Source organism: Molothrus aeneus, chromosome 4, assembly GCF_037042795.1.
Source record: "Molothrus aeneus isolate 106 chromosome 4, BPBGC_Maene_1.0, whole genome shotgun sequence".
Classification (NCBI taxonomy): Eukaryota; Metazoa; Chordata; class Aves; order Passeriformes; family Icteridae; genus Molothrus; species Molothrus aeneus.
In genome coordinates, this window is record NC_089649.1 from 73,475,530 (window position 1) to 73,491,391 (window position 15,862).

General features: G+C 58.0%; 1 protein-coding gene across 1 annotated transcript in view; it reads left to right on the forward strand.

The window, feature by feature from the left end:
* The first annotated feature begins 4,339 nt into the window (after window positions 1-4,339).
* ALMS1 (ALMS1 centrosome and basal body associated protein) overlaps window positions 4,340-15,862 on the forward strand; it is a 57,835-nt gene continuing 46,312 nt past the window's right edge. The window contains exons 1-3 of the mRNA XM_066549169.1: window positions 4,340-4,393; window positions 5,252-5,302; window positions 12,873-13,182. Of these exons, the coding sequence (XP_066405266.1) occupies window positions 4,340-4,393; window positions 5,252-5,302; window positions 12,873-13,182 (415 nt within the window). The remainder of the gene's footprint in view (window positions 4,394-5,251; window positions 5,303-12,872; window positions 13,183-15,862) is intronic.

Sequence of the window (15,862 nt, forward strand, 5' to 3'; positions counted from 1 at the left end):
CCTCCCCATTCCTGTGTCCCCCATTCCTGTGTCCTCCCCATTCCTGTGTCCCACTGCTCCCAGCATGGAGCACGGCTCCCATTCCTGTGTCCTCCCCATTCCTGTGTCCCACTGCTCCCAGCATGGAGTACAGCCCCCATTCCTGTGTGCCCCCATTCCTGTGTCCCCCATTCCTGTGTCCCACTGCTCCCAGCATGGAGCTCGGCTCCCATTCCTGTGTCCTCCCCATTCCTGTGTCCCACTGCTCCCAGCATGGAGCTTGGCTCCCATTCCTGTGTCCTCCCCATTCCTGTGTCCCCCATTCCTGTGTCCTCCCCATTCCCGTGTCCCACTGCTCCCAGCATGGAGCACAGCTCCCATTCCTGTGTCCTCCCCATTCCTGTGTCCCACTGCTCCCAGCATGGAGCACAGCTCCCATTCCTGTGTCCCACTGCTCCCAGCATGGAGCACAGCTCCCATTCCTGTGTCCCACTGCTCCCATCATGGAGCACAGCTCCCATTCCTGTGTCCTCCCCATTCCTGTGTCCTCCCCATTCCTGTGTCCCCCATTCCTGTGTCCCCCATTCCCAGCACAGCTCTCCATTCATGTTTCCCACCATTCCCAGCACAGAGCACAGCCCCCATTCATGCTTCCATTCCCTTTTTCTCCCTGTTTCTCCCCGAGCCTGCGCTGTGCTCAGGAGCTCAGCCTGTCATCAGCCTCCTCTCCTGATTCCTGGTTTCGTGTCCTGCAGCCCCAGCCTGAGCTGCTTCCCTGGCACAGATCACAGCCAGCCCAGCTCCTCCTGCTGCTGGGAACTCCCCTGGCCTCGCTGACTGAATCACCTGCCCATCACTCTGCCGTGCCAGCTGGCTCCTGCTGCCCACCCTTCTGACACACCTGATCTTCCCTCCCTTGCCTCCTCCTCTCCATTTTTAACGGGAGCTGATGTAGAGATCACCTGGACCTCTGCCATGGAACCATGTCCATTTTTGCAATCACAAACCAGGGAAAAGGCTCAGTCAGGTGTCAGTGTTCCTAAGGTACCTGATACTGAAATACACAGGCACTAAAGCAGCTGATATTTGTTTTCCAGAGCAGCTGAGGAATCCTGTTGATCAGATCCCAGTAATGATGAGCTTCCAACCACCTTGGAGCACAGAAATCCTCACGTTGAAAACTTGGCAATTAACGTGTCACTGGCACCAGCCAGAGCCTGATGTTCAAACATTCCTCTTCTCCAAGGTATCTGAAGTCACGATTGTATTTTATATTCTCCCCTGCAATTAGCACATTAATCAATCCCTGTATTTTAATATATTACATGTCACCTTTAAAACCCCTGAGGCTGACAGAGTTTTGAGGGAAGGCAGGTTCTTCTCTCTCCAAGAATCTCCCCCAGCAATGGCCTTTCTAAAAATTCCTCTGCCATTTTCATTTCAAGTGACATTTCGCTGGAAAGGATTGGAGCAGATTCCATCTGAGCCTGAGTAAGTCTCTGGATATTGTTAGTCAATTAATAAAAATGTGAGCAGCTTCCTGTGTGATGTGCGAGCGATAAACACTCAGCCAAGCCTTCCTCCTCCCCTCCCTGCCTGTGAATCGCTCTGCTAAAAATAAAGGCAGTGACAGAATTTGGGGCTGGCGTGACGAGAGGAGCCCTCCAGAAGCGGCAGGCTCCTCGCAGGTGCCTCTCGGAGCTGTTCTCAGCACCACAGCGCGCTCGGCAGCGAGGGGGAGCCGGCCCTGGAGCCGAGCCGGGTTCCTCGGGCTGCCAGGGAGGTGAAGGGAGGAATCGCCGCCCCTTCCAGCGGGGTTTGCTGCGTGGCTGCTGCCTCTGCTCCCCCAGGCAGGCACCCCACGGCTGCTGTTCCCTGCTCCGAGGGGATGGTTTAGGGATGTGCACAAACGAGCACTGGGACGGGCTGAGCCCAGCACATTTAACTGCGTTTGCAACAGGAGATGGCTCTGAATGTCAGGCTGCATTTTCTTGTCAGCATCTTAATTATTTTAAGGAATGTTTGCCTAGCTGCATTTGAGCATTCACATTTATCTGGTGCTGAAAAACAACCCCCCAAGTCACTGCAGAGCCAGTGCAGACGCTGCCTTTTGGGAGATGTTCTGCTGGATACCGGGCAGAGAGCTGCTCCCAGCAGAATAAAGAACTCAGGAGAAGGAAATGCTCTGGAACATCTCGATCTTCCAGTCCTGCAGCTTCCCTGCTCGTGGAGGGTGCAGTTATTTATTGGCTGGGCACAGAGCTGTGCACAGCTGGCTCCACTGCTGATACCTTTAACTGCTGGGATGGGGACACAGGGACTGAGGGGCTGCCACTGGAACCTGCATGGCCCGGGGCTCCTGTCCCTGCCCCGCAGCTCAGGGGAGCCAAAAGCCATGGGAAATAACTCCTGCTTTTAATGGGAAATTCCTCCTGTGCCCTTGCTGGCCCCAGCTGAAACACGGAGTGTTAACCAGTGCCTGGATGCCTCAGGGAGAGCTTATCACAGAGTCAGGGAGTCATGGCATGGGCAGGGATGGAAAACCAGCCAGCCCCAACCCCCTTGTCATGGGCTGGGATGGAAGGGACCTAAAAACCATCCAGCTCAAACCCTCTTGTCATGGGCTGGGATGGAAGGGACCCTAAAAACCAGCCAGCCTCAACCCCCTTGTCATGGGCTGGGATGGAAGGGATGGAAAACCAGCCAGCCTCAACCCCCTTGTCATGGGCTGGGATGGAAGGGACCCTAAAAACCAGCCAGCCCCAACCCCCTTGTCATGGGCAGGGACATCTCCCACTGGATCAGGGGGCGGCTGTGTCAGGGGAAGGCAGAGCTCCTCCCTCCCTTCCGCAGGGCACCTGGAGGGAAGCCGGGGAGGATGGCAGGGAATGGGAAGTATGGAGGATTTGATGGATCAGGAAGCCATGGAGGATGACAGGGAATGCAAGCCATGCAGGATGGCAGGGAATGGGAAGCTATGGAGGATTTAATGGATCAGGAAGTGATACAGGATTTCAGGGATCAGGAAGTATGGAGGATTTCATGGATCAGGGAGCCATGAAGGATGGCAGTGATCAGGGAGCCATGGAGGATTTCATGGATCAGGGAGCCATGAAGGATGGCAGTGATCAGGGAGCCATGGAGGATTTCATGGATGAGGGAGCCATGGAGGATTTAATGGATGAGGAAGTACGGAGGATTTCATGGATCAGGAAGTATGGAGGATTTCATGGATCAGGAAGTATGGAGGATTTCATGGATGAGGGAGCCATGGAGGACTGACGCGCAGATCTAAAGGTGTCCATGGACAGGTCCATCTCATGTTCTCACCCTGCCCAGACTTTGAGTCTGTCCTTTCAACCCAGCTGGGGAATGGTTCCTGACAGACCACCAGAGACCCCCAGTCCTGCTGGAGAGCTTGGGAGCGAGTTGAATGGAATTCCCATGTAGGACAATCCCACTCATTTCCTGCTCACACAGGACTGCCTCAGAATGCCTGATTTTAGTGGGATCCACCACCGAGGGGCTCCGGGAGAGCTGGAGAGGGACTGGGACAAGGGACAGGACACAGGGAATGGCTTCCATTGCCAGAGGGCAGAGTTCGGACAAGGGGACAAACACCAGGAAGGTTTTATTCACAGGAGGGGTGACTGGACATTGGCAGGGCTGCCCGGGGAAGCCTGGAGTGCCCATCCCGGGAGGTGTCCCGGGAAGGGCTGGAGGTGGCACTCGGAGCTCTGGGCTGGGTGCAAGGGGACATCGGGCACAGCTGGGACTGGATGGTCTGGGAGGGCTTTTGCAGCCCAGCGATGCTGTGATCCTGTTGGACCGGACATTACGGGGGAGCTTTCCTGGCACACGTTACCGGCGGCGGCCACCCCCGGATCCCTGGCAGTGACCCGGCCGAGCTGGGCGGAGCTCCCCGGGCAGCGGAAGGTGTCGGTTCCGCTGGCAGCTCCGTCCTGTCCGGCCCAGCCCAGCCCGCTCCGGCCTCACGGTCCCTCACGGTCCCTCACGGTCCCTCACGGTCCCTCACGGTCCCTCACGGTCCCTCACGGTCCCTCACTGCCGGCCCCGCCCCCGCCTCTATCCGGGCACTTCCGCTGCCCGCCAAAACCCCCGCGCGCGCGCGCTCCCGTAGCCCCGCCCCGCCGCTGCCCGCCCACCAATCACCGCGCGGGAAGCGGAGCTCGCGGCCCGGCCCCGCCCCCATCGCTGACCAATGGCGGCGCGGGGAGGGGGCGGTCCCGGCGCGTGCGCTCGCGGGGCGGGTGCGAGTCCCTGACGACCGGGCGGGACACGGGGACAGCCGGACACACGGACACGGTGTGGAGGGGACCCACGGACACGGCCCGCCGCCATGGAGCACGGCCAGGAGGAGGAGGAGGAGGAGGAGGAGCAGCAGCAGCAGCAGGTGAGCACGGGGTCGGGCGGGCGGGAGCAGCCGCTCACCGACCGGAGCGGTTGTGTGCGAGTCTGTGTGTCCTCCCTGTGTGTGTCCGTGTGTCCCCGTGTCTGTGTGTGTCCCTGTATCCGTGTGTGTCCCTCTGTGTGTGTATGTGTGTCCGTGTGTCCCCGTGTCCGTGCGCCACGCTGGCTCCTCACGCTGCTGGGGCTGGGGCAGCCGGCCGGTGTCACCTCTTGCCCCGTGAAAGGGCTCTTAAGGGGTCACCCCGCCGGAAAGGGGGACCCGGCTGGCCCGAGCCCCTTCCCGGCTTCCAGCAGGGCCCGACCCCGGCCTGGTCCCCCGGTGCCCCCGGTCCCTCTCTGCCCCTCGGTGTCCCCGGTCCCTCGATGTCTCCGGTCCCGCGGTGTCCCTCTCTGCCCCTCGGTGTCCCCTGCCCCTCGGTGTCCCTCTCTGCCCCGCGGTGCCCCCGGTCCCTCGGTGCCCCGCTCTGCCCCTCGGTGCCCCCGGTCCCACGGCGCCCCGCTCTGCCCCTCGGTGTCCCTCTCTGCCCCTCGATGTCCCCGGTCCCTCGGTGTCCCCTGCCCCTCGGTGTCCCCGGTCCCGCGGTGTCCCTCTCTGCCCCTCGGTGTCCCTCTCTGCCCCTCGATGTCCCCGGTCCCTCGGTGTCCCTCTCTGCCCCTCGGTGTCCCCGGTCCCTCGGTGCCCCGCTCTGCCCCTCGGTGCCCCGCTCTGCCCCTCGGTGCCCCCGGTCCCTCTCTGCCCCTCGGTGCCCTGCTCTCTGCCGGGATAAGGGTCCCACCGGCTCCGGAGCGCCCCTGCTCTCCCAGGAGAAGGCTGTGTGCTCTGTCATTGTGCTGATTACAGGCTGATAAAGATGCGTTGTTCCCCTCGGGGCTGGTTCTGCCCCGGGGACAGGTGAGTGCGGCTGCCGAGCCGTGACCTGCAGGGCACTCAGGGACAGGGGCTGAGCCAGCAATTACAGCATGGTTTGGGTGGAAGGGACCTTCAAACCCACCCAGTGCCACCCTGCCATGGCACGGACACCTCCCCCTGCCCCAGGCTGCTCCAGGTCCCCTCTGACCTGGCCTGGGGCACTGCCAGGGGTGCAGGGGCAGCCACAGCTGTGCCAGGGCCTCCCCACCTGATGGGGAAGGATTTAGTCCCAAAATCTCATCTAAATGCCTCAGCTTTTAATTTAAAGCACTTCTCTCTTGTCCTTCCAGTATCTGCCAGTATAAAAAGTTGTTCCTCTTTTTTAAAAACCACCTTTAGGTACTGGGAGGTGCTGGAGGACTCCCTGGAGCCTCCTTTTCTCCATGGAGGGCTCACACAGCTCTGTGCACTCAGCTGTGCTCACATCCCTGCTGCAGGCTGGGAGGGGATCCCTGCAAGTGCTGTCCCATCAGGGCCATGCAGGAACCAGTGTCCTGCTGAGCTGGCACCCTGTGAAAGCGTGGGGCAGGAACTTGTGTGGTTGTGGCACTTGGTGGTGACTGCCCCCTGTTCTCAGAGGGAAAATTCCAAGGTGTGACAGCTCCAGAGCTCAGAGAGAGGTGCAGCAGCCACGTGGAAACCTGAGGTAGATGCCTTGGCAACTTCTGGAAACATTCCCTGGAGGAAGGACAGGCTGGTGCAGGTTCAGTGTCACCAGGAGAAATAACAAAGGTGGAACAAAGGATGGGAGCAGCCATAGGAGTCACTGGGACATCCTAAAGGCCAGGAGAAATAACAAAAGCTGGCACAAAGGATGGGAACAGCCATGGGGAATCACTGGGACATCCTAAAGGCCAGGAGAAATAACAAAGGTGGAGCAAAGGATGGGAACAGCCATGGGAGTCACTGGGACATGCTAAAGGCCAGGAGAAATAACAGAAGCTGGCACAAAGGATGGGAACAGCCATGGGGAATCACTGGGACATCCTAAAGGCCAGGAGAAATAACAGAAGCTGGAACAAAGGATGGGAACAGCCATGGGAGTCACTGGGACATGCTAAAGGCCAGGAGAAATAACAGAAGCTGGAACAAAGGATGGGAACAGCCATGGGAGTCACTGGGACATGCTAAAGGCCAGGAGAAATAACAAAAGCTGGCACAAAGGATGGGAACAGCCATGGGGAATCACTGGGACATGCTAAAGGCCAGGAGAAATAACAAAGGTGGAACAAAGGATGGGAACAGCCATGGGAGTCACTGGGACATGCTAAAGGCAAGGCTGACTGATGGGTATGGCACTCAGTGGAGGTTTAATGCAGTTTCCATCAGCCCTGCAGCAGCAGCAGCAGCTTCCCTGGGTGCTCTCAGGAGGGACAGCAGGGCTGGATGCTGCACTTTGTTCTCCTGTGCATGTAAACAGCAGTACCATTCCTGGGAGTGCAGTTCAGGCAGTTCCCAGCCAGCTGGGTTCCAGGCTGTGCTGTTGGGGAGCAGTGAATTCCCCTCCTTTTCTGGTGTCAGCTGGTTCTGCTGAGCCCAGGGCAGTGTGTCTGGTGCATTTTGGGTGCTGCTCTTCCCTGATGGCCATTGCTCCCTGTGTGTTTGTGTTGCCCTGGTGTGAGTGCTGCTCTGACAACCCCAGTGAGCCCTGGCAGTCCCAGCTGGAGCTGAGCCCTGCTGCCCTGACACCTCTGCTGTGTCCTTCTGCTCCTTCTGGGGTGATTTCAGCTCACTGCAGAGAATCACCTCTGGGATTTGGGAGCTTCAGGCTGCAGTTTCCCAGGGGTATCCAAAGCAGGAGTCACCTGTGCTGCTGTGCCCTGCTCACCTGTCCTGGCCTCTGGGCCACTGTGTCACACCTTGTGGCAGAATCCAGCACAGATCTGCAGTGCACTGGGGTTCAAACTGCCTTTAAAAACTTCTGCTCAACACTTCTTGAAGTTTCTGCTCACTGGGGAGAGGCTGGGAGTGATGGCCCAGTTTGTGGCAATTTAAAGGCGTTCTGGGCTTTAGAGTGTAATAGGGGGAGGAATTCTGTAACCCACAGAATGAGGCTTCCTACTGTTTGGAGTTCTGAGGGAACCATTCCCTCCTTGGCCCCAGCGGGATCCTGTTCTGTTTGGGGCTCTGAGGGAACCATTCCCTCCTTGGCCCCAGCGGGATCCTGTTCTGTTTGGGGCTCTCTGGAGGGAACCATTCCCTCCTTGGCCCTGGATGCCCTCCTGTTGGGGCTGCCAGCACAAGGGACAGGCCAGAGGGTGGCCTGAGCCTGGGGAGCCCTGGGGCAGGCAGGGCTGGGCACACAGGGCAGGAGGCTGGGCTGGGAGGAGGAGGACACAGTCAGTGGTGCTTCCCTGCCACAGCAGGGCTTGGAGAAGGCAGAGGAGGGGTCCTGGAGGTGCTCAGGGGTGGGACCTGCAGACTGAAGGTCTGTAATCCCAGGGGGCAGAGCAGCTGCATCCATCCCTGGTGCTCCAGCTGGATCCATCCCTGGTGTTCCCAGCTGCATCCATCTCTGGTGTTCCCAGCTGGATCCATCCCTGGTGTTCCCAGCTGCATCCATCCCTGGTGCTCCAGCTGCATCCATCCCTGGTGCTCCAGCTGGATCCATCCCTGGTGTTCCCAGCTGCATCCATCCCTGGTGCTCCAGCTGCATCCATCCCTGGTGCTCCAGCTGGATCCATCCCTGGTGTTCCCAGCTGGATCCATCCCTGGTGTTCCCAGCTGGATCCATCCCTGGTGCTCCAGCTGGATCCATCCCTGGTGCTCCAGCTGGATCCATCCCTGGTGTTCCCAGCTGCATCCATCCCTGGTGCTCCAGCTGCATCCATCCCTGGTGCTCCAGCTGGATCCATCCCTGGTGCTCCAGCTGGATCCATCCCTGGTGTTCCCAGCTGGATCCATCCCTGGTGCTCCAGCTGGATCAATCCCTGGTGTTCCCAGCTGGATCCATCCCTGGTGTTCCCAGCTGCATCCATCTCTGGTGTTCCCAGCTGGATCCATCCCTGGTGCTCCAGCTGGATCCATCCCTGGTGTTCCCAGCTGGATCCATCCCTGGTGTTCCCAGCTGCATCCATCCCTGGTGTTCCCAGCTGCATCCATCCCTGGTGCTCCAGCTGGATCCATCTCTGGTGTTCCAGCTGGATCCATCCCTGGTGTTCCCAGCTGGATCCATCCCTGGTGTTCCCAGCTGGATCCATCCCTGGTGCTCCAGCTGCATCCATCCCTGGTGTTCCCAGCTGGATCCATCCCTGGTGTTCCCAGCTGCATCCATCCCTGGTGTTCCCAGCTGGATCCATCCCTGGTGTTCCAGGCAGATCCCTGATTCCCAAGTGGATCCCTTGTTCTGCAGACAAATCCCTGGTTCCCAGCTGCATCCATCCCTGGTGTTCCAGCTGGATCTCTGGTTCCCAGGTGGCTCTCTGGTGCTCCAGGCAGATCCCTGGTTCTGCAGACAGATCTCTGGTGTTTCCAGATGGATCAGTCCCTGGTGTTTCCAGGTGGATCAATCCCTGGTGTTCCAGCTCCCTGGTTCTCCAGCTGGATCCCTGGTTCCTAGGCAGATCCCTGGTTCTACAGACAGATCCCTGGTGTTCCCAGGTGGATCAGTCCCTGGTGTTTCCAGGTGGCTCAGTCCCTGGTTCCCAGGTGGCTCAGTCCCTGGTTCCCAGGTGGCTCAGTCCCTGATGTTCCCAGGTGGATCAGTCCCTGGTTCCCAGGTGGATCAGTCCCTGGTTCCCAGGTGGCTCAGTCCCTGATGTTCCCAGGTGGATCAGTCCCTGGTTCCCAGGTGGCTCAGTCCCTGGTTCCCAGGTGGATCAGTCCCTGGTTCCCAGGTGGCTCAGTCCCTGGTTCCCAGGTGGATCAGTCCCTGGTTCCCAGGTGGCTCAGTCCCTGGTTCTGCAGACAGATCCCTGATGTTCCCAGGTGGATCAGTCCCTGGTTCCCAGGTGGCTCAGTCCCTGGTTCTGCAGACAGATCCCTGGTGTTCCCAGGTGGCTCAGTCCCTGGTTCCCAGGTGGATCAGTCCCTGGTGTTCCCAGGTGGATCAGTCCCTGGTTCCCAGGTGGCTCAGTCCCTGGTTCTGCAGACAGATCCCTGGTGTTCCCAGGTGGATCAGTCCCTGGTTCCCAGGTGGATCAGTCCCTGGTTCTGCAGACAGATCCCTGGTGTTCCCAGGTGGATCAGTCCCTGGTTCCCAGGTGGATCAGTCCCTGGTGTTCCCAGGTGGATCAGTCCCTGGTTCCCAGGTGGATCAGTCCCTGGTGTTCCCAGGTGGCTCAGTCCCTGGTTCCCAGGTGGATCAGTCCCTGGTGTTCCCAGGTGGATCAGTCCCTGGTGTTCCCAGGTGGATCAGTCCCTGGTTCCCAGGTGGATCAGTCCCTGGTGTTCCCAGGTGGATCAGTCCCTGGTTCCCAGGTGGATCAGTCCCTGGTGTTCCCAGGTGGATCAGTCCCTGGTGTTCCCAGGTGGATCAGTCCCTGGTTCCCAGGTGGATCAGTCCCTGGTGTTCCCAGGTGGATCAGTCCCTGGTTCCCAGGTGGCTCAGTCCCTGGTTCCCAGGTGGATCAGTCCCTGGTTCCCAGGTGGATCAGTCCCTGGTTCCCAGGTGGATCAGTCCCTGGTGTTCCCAGGTGGCTCAGTCCCTGGTGTTCCCAGGTGGATCAGTCCCTGGTGTTCCCAGGTGGATCAGTCCCTGGTGTTCCCAGGTGGATCAGTCCCTGGTTCCCAGGTGGCTCAGTCCCTGGTTCTGCAGACAGATCCCTGGTGTTCCCAGGTGGATCAGTCCCTGGTTCCCCGGTGGATCAGTCCCTGGTTCCCAGGTGGATCAGTCCCTGGTGTTCCCAGGTGGATCAGTCCCTGGTTCCCAGGTGGCTCGGTCCCTGGTGCTCCAGGTGAGTTCCTGTTTGTCCCTGTCCCTGTCCCTGTCCCTGCCCTGCAGCGGTGGCTGTTGACTCCCAGTGGCCCTGAGCTCTCACTGCACTGGGGGCCGGGGCAGAGCCAGGCCAGGCAGGGAAGCTCCATTCAGCCCTGATCTGTGCATTATTAACTCTGCCCCTCAAACTGCTGGACCTGTGCCTCGTTCTCAGCCAGGACTGGGGTGCCAGCAGTGCCTCCAGACCCAACCCCTCCATCCCTCCTGCCACCCAGGCACCTCCACCAGGGATGGATGAATTCTGAACTGCTTTTTATTGTGCAGCCATCCTTGGGCTTCCCGAGGCCTACAGGAGAGCCCCAGCCCTGCAGCTTGCCCAGAGTAAATTGCTGCCATGTTCAGCCTGAGCATGAGCAATGCCCCAGTGCAGAGCAGAGTGCTGGGGTGTCCCTCCTGTGTCCCTCCCGTGTGACAGTCACCAGGGCAGGAGGGAGCAGCCTCAGGGAGCTGTGGGCTGGGTGTTGGGGAGGATCCCTGCCCAGAAGGGGTGCTGGGGCTGCCCAGGCAGGGCTGGGCTCAGTCCCTGCAGTGTTGCAGGCTCGTGTGGGGCTGGCAGGGCTGGGCTGGGGCTGCTCTCAGGTGTTGGCAGAAACCAGGGTGTGTTTGTGATGGCCTGGCAGATCAGCTGGCTGCCATCAGCTGTCTGGGGAGATCTCTTTCCCTTTCTCCCTGGGTTTTTACTTCTCCCATATTCTGTTGTGGGATATTCTCAGTGGTCTGTGGGGCAGAATAATACAAGGAGAGCTAACCTGGATGTTGAAGGTACTTCAAAACCCAGTAATGTTCATATTTCTGCCCATGAACTGCAGCATGGGTTCAGAGCTGCTTCTCCAACTCTCCAATTCATGGTGCTGTGTGCTGTGGGGGTGGCTGTAATTCAGCTTTATTTCTGTCTTCACCCCTCTTTATGTATTTAGCAGCAATGTATTGAATTTCAGGAAGAAAAACGTTGTTAAATTTCCTTCATTTGATTTAAATGATGTGGGAGCCCTCAGAGATGATTACACCCATTTAGTAAATCCTTCCTCCTGCCTGCAGCTGCCTGGTTCTGTGCCCTGGTACAGCCAGTGCTAATGTGGGGCAATGTCTCACCCAGGTGATCTCCTCAGGGGTGCTCTCTGGAGCAGGGATTAAACTGGAATAGTGCAGCAGAGTGTGCTGCTGCCCCTGCATTGCTCCCCTGCATTGTTCCCCTGCTCAGGAGGGGCCATTCCTGGGGGGTTTATCCAGGGAGCTGCCCCTGGGCCTTGGGGAGGCACAGCTCAGCCTGGAGAACCCTTGGGTGAGAGGTGGCCAGGAGGGGATGGGCTTTGCTGGAGGGTCTGCTGGAGTCCCCATCCCTGGAGGTGCCCAGGGAAGGGCTGGAGGCGGCACCCCGAGCTCTGGGCTGGGGACGAGGGGGATTGGGCACAGGAGGGCTTCTCCAGCCTCAGGGACCGCGGGGTGCCGTGGTGCTCTGACTCGGTGGCTCAGGGGTGGCTGGGTGCTGATCCAGAGCACTCCCTGGATTCACATGGTTGGGAAGGGAGGGCTGTGTGCCCAGGAGGGACTGGCTGCTGTGCAGGTGCTGATCCAGAGCACTCCCTGGATTCACATGGTTGGGAAGGGAGGGCTGTGTGCCCAGGAGGGACTGGCTGCTGTGCAGGTGCTGATCCAGAGCACTCCCTGGATTCACATGGGCTGGGAAGGGAGGGCTGGTGCCCAGGAGGGACTGGCTGCTCTGCACACAGTGGTGGTGGTGATGCTCAGGGTTTGGGGGCCGAGGTGGGCAAGGAGCCTGCCTGCTCCAGGGCACTCTGGCACTCTGCATGGGCTGTAGGAACACCCCAAGCATGAGGGGCTGCAGCCCAACCTCTGCTGCTGGGGACGGCCTGAGCACTTCATGTATTTCATATATTTCATGTATTTGATAGATTTCATATATTATTTCTTGTATTTCATTGCCCATGAGGCAACTGAGCACACACTGCAGTGCAAAGCAATAATCTGTGTTTTTATCCCTTTTAGCCAATTGCCAGCACTTCCCCTGCCCTGCTTGGAGGGAGGAGCTGCAGCAGCAGAACCCAGGAGTGCAGGAGCACTGGGGTGTCCCTGGGAGCACTGGGCTGTCCCTGGGGTGTCCCTGGGAGCACTGGGGTGTCCCTGGACCAGCCATCCCTGGGATCAGCCATCATCCCTGGGGTGTCCCTGGGGTTTCCCTGGGATCAGCCATCCCTGGACCAGCCATCCCTCAGGAAAGGGGTACTGCTGCCAGGGTGTATGCTGAGCTGCTCTGGCCTGGGCTGAGGGTTAATTAGGTGATTGCAATTAACAGGAGGTGCTGTGTGTGTGGAGTGCAGCCCTTGCACTGTGCTGCAGTCCCAGGGGATGTGCTGGATGTGCTGCCAAGTGTGGGATTGCTCTGAGAATTCCCTCAGCTCTCAGTGTCCAGAGGCTGAGCCTTACCAGCCTGGTCTGAATCAAAATCTGGATTTCCAGCTCGTGCAAAAGCTCTGGCTCACACAGCAGGGCTGTGGGAAGGAGCTGTAAGCCCTGAGGGTGTCCCCAGAGGCAGAGCAGCTCCTCAGGGCAGTGCTGGGAGACTCCCAGGACTCCCCTGGTCCTGCCACAACCCAGGCTGAGGGTTTGTGCAGGAGCCCTTCAGAATCAGTGCTGGCTTCTCTCAGTTCTCACAGGGAGGATGATGATGGTGATGATGATGATGGTGATGATGATGATGATGATGATGATGATGATGATGAGCAGTGTTTCTCCCCCCAGGAGCCCTGGTTCTGGCTGGCAGCAGAGCTGGGCAGCAGCTGCTCCTGGGACACCAAGCTGGGCCAGAGCTGTGCCAGGAGGGGCCTGTTGGAGCTGCCCACGCTGGAGGAAGGGCTGCTGCCCTCAGCAGAAGCTTCTGGAGCTGCAGGCCCTGCCTCACCCCTGGGTATGTCCAAAGGGATTGCTGCACAATGGGTATTTTACTGCTCACTCAGTCCCAGCCTGCATTTGACCTTACCTCAGTGGGACATGAGGTTTACAAAGTGTGTTGGGGTGATTTTGTTGCCAAAGCCCCCCTCAAGATGAGGTGCAGGGTTTGTGTGCCTTCCCTGGATCTCCTAACATGAACAGGTTCCTTTTGTGCCAGGTAAAGCTTTGCTTTGCTTCCCTGTGGAATTCAGGGTGAGCCTGAGTGCAGCTGCCACCCCTGGCAGTGTCCGGGGCCAGTGCAAGGTGGCCATGGCAGGGACAGGAATGGAATATCTCTGAAATATCTGTAAAATCCCCTCCACCCAAGCCAGTCCATGGTCCCAGTCCTCATTGCTGCCCTCGGGTTTGGGTGCAGTTCCTGTTGCTGCTGCTGAGATTGGCAGTGCTGGCACTCCACTCCAGCCAAGGTCTCTGCTGCTTCTCATCCCTGCAGGTCAGTCACAGATGGCCTGAGAAACTCCAGCATTTAATATTTCACCTTTGTGCTTCCCTGCTTCCATTCATTTCCAGAGTACCCTGGTCAAACCCAGCCTCCAGTGCAGTTTCTCAGCCCAGGGGTTCATTTTGCAGGATCCCTCTGCAGAGCAGGAGTCCCCTGGCCATGAGGACGTTCCCTTTGTGAGTGCCCTTGCCAAGGGGTGCCTGAGTTAGTGAATGGAGGTGCCTGTCCCTGCACCAGTGGTGCTTCTTCACAAACACACACAATTACTGAGAGGCAGAAAACAGAATTGTGGTTTTTTAAAATTACCCTTCTGTGCTTACAGTTGAGTGCAGGTTGAGCTGTGCAGTTTGAGCTGTGCAGGTTGAGCTGTGCAGTTTGGGTTGTGCAGTTTGAGCTGTGCAGGTTGAGCTGTTGGAGTTGTGCAGTTTGAGCTGTTGGAGTTGTGCAGGTTGAGCTGTTGAGCTGTGCAGGTTGAGCTGTGCAGTTTGAGCTGTTTGAGCTGTTGGAGTTGTGCAGTTTGAGCTGTTGAGCTGTGCAGTTTGAGCTGTGCAGTTTGAGCTGTTTGAGCTGTTGGAGTTGTGCAGTTTGAGCTGTTTGAGCTGTGCAGTTTGAGCTGTGCAGTTTGAGCTGTTGGAGTTGTGCAGGTTGAGCTGTTGAGCTGTGCAGGTTGAGCTGTTGAGCTGTTGGAGTTGTGCAGTTTGAGCTGTTGGAGTTGTGCAGGTTGAGCTGTTGAGCTGTGCAGGTTGAGCTGTGCAGTTTGAGCTGTTGGAGTTGTGCAGGTTGAGCTGTTGAGCTGTGCAGGTTGAGCTGTTGAGCTGTTGGAGTTGTGCAGTTTGAGCTGTTGGAGTTGTGCAGGTTGAGCTGTTGAGCTGTGCAGTTTGCCATTCCCTGTGCCAGCCTGCCTTGCCTGTGTGCAGCTGCTTTTTGGGGTTTGTTTGGGAGTTAAACACCACTCAGGGCCTGGAGTTAAAACTGCCTTGGGGACTTCGTCGCAGCAGCTCTTGAGGAGTTGATGAGTTTGACTTTTATTCTTTTAATGCAAAGCTCTTGGTGGTTTCCATGAGTTTTTGAGATGATTTTGCTCCATCCTTGGTGAAGGAGCCTGCAGGAGGAGCAGGAACATCTTGGGTGGATTCTGGTTCATCCCAAACCCTCTGAGGCCCAGTCCCTGCCACCGTGGCTGTCACCCTGGGTGTCACTGTGGGTGTCACCCTGGTGGCTGTCCCTGCTGTCTCCTGTAACACTTACTGCAAAGATAAATTGGCTCTTGGTAAATTCTTGTGCCAAAGGTTCCTGTTTGCACCTCCTGACAGGTTTGTTTTGCACAGACCAGGGCAGGTAGTGAGGGGAGAAGGGAGAGGGAGCACAGCACAGGCTGGGTTCACTCACAGCACCAGTGATCTGCTGCATTGCAGCCACCTGGGAGATGTTTTTGAAGGGTTTTTCTCCTCATGGAATGAAAGCCATCCTGGGCTGCCTCAAGCTGGGTCTGCAGGCAGTGTGGTGGTTACAAGCTGTGTGTGCATCACTGGGAGTTGGTGCAGAGGGAATCAATCCCATTTTGGTAGCAAAGTGAGGTTTGGGACAGAGCTCAAAGTGGGAGGACGTGGAGGGCTGGCCATGCCTTGTCCCTGCCCATGCTCTGGGCAGGATTCCTGTGGTTCAGGTGTTTTACAGCCCTTTTCCTCATGTTGTTATTTGCAGAACTGGAAGCCATTTAATCAAGGAGAACTTCTTGATATTTGTCCAGCTCTGTGTTTGCAGTGCAGCTGGAATTAAGGAGCAGGCAGAAGGCCCTGCAATGTGCTGAAAGCTGTGAGGAGCCTCTGTGTGCTGTTTGATCTGCTGCTCCCTGGAGATGGGCTGCAGGCTTTGGGTGTGCTCTGCATTCCCAGGTACAGGGCAGAGCTGAGAGGGAAGGGAGCTGCAATCCTCACTGATTCCTTCTTCTCCTCCTCACAAAGTGCTTGGCTTCCGTGTCAGGAGGGGAGGAGTGACAGTGACAGTTGTACTGCAGTGCTCCTGCTGCTCTGGGGAACAGCTTGACAGAGCCCAGGCTTTGTTTTTGTTTTGCCTTCCCTTTTTATCCCCCAAATGGCAGCTTGACTGTGGCATTCAGACTTGTCAGCAGGCTGGGAGAGCGAGTCCAGGCCCAGCTCTGCCTGCTGGCTGAGCTGCACTCAGGAGCCTTTTG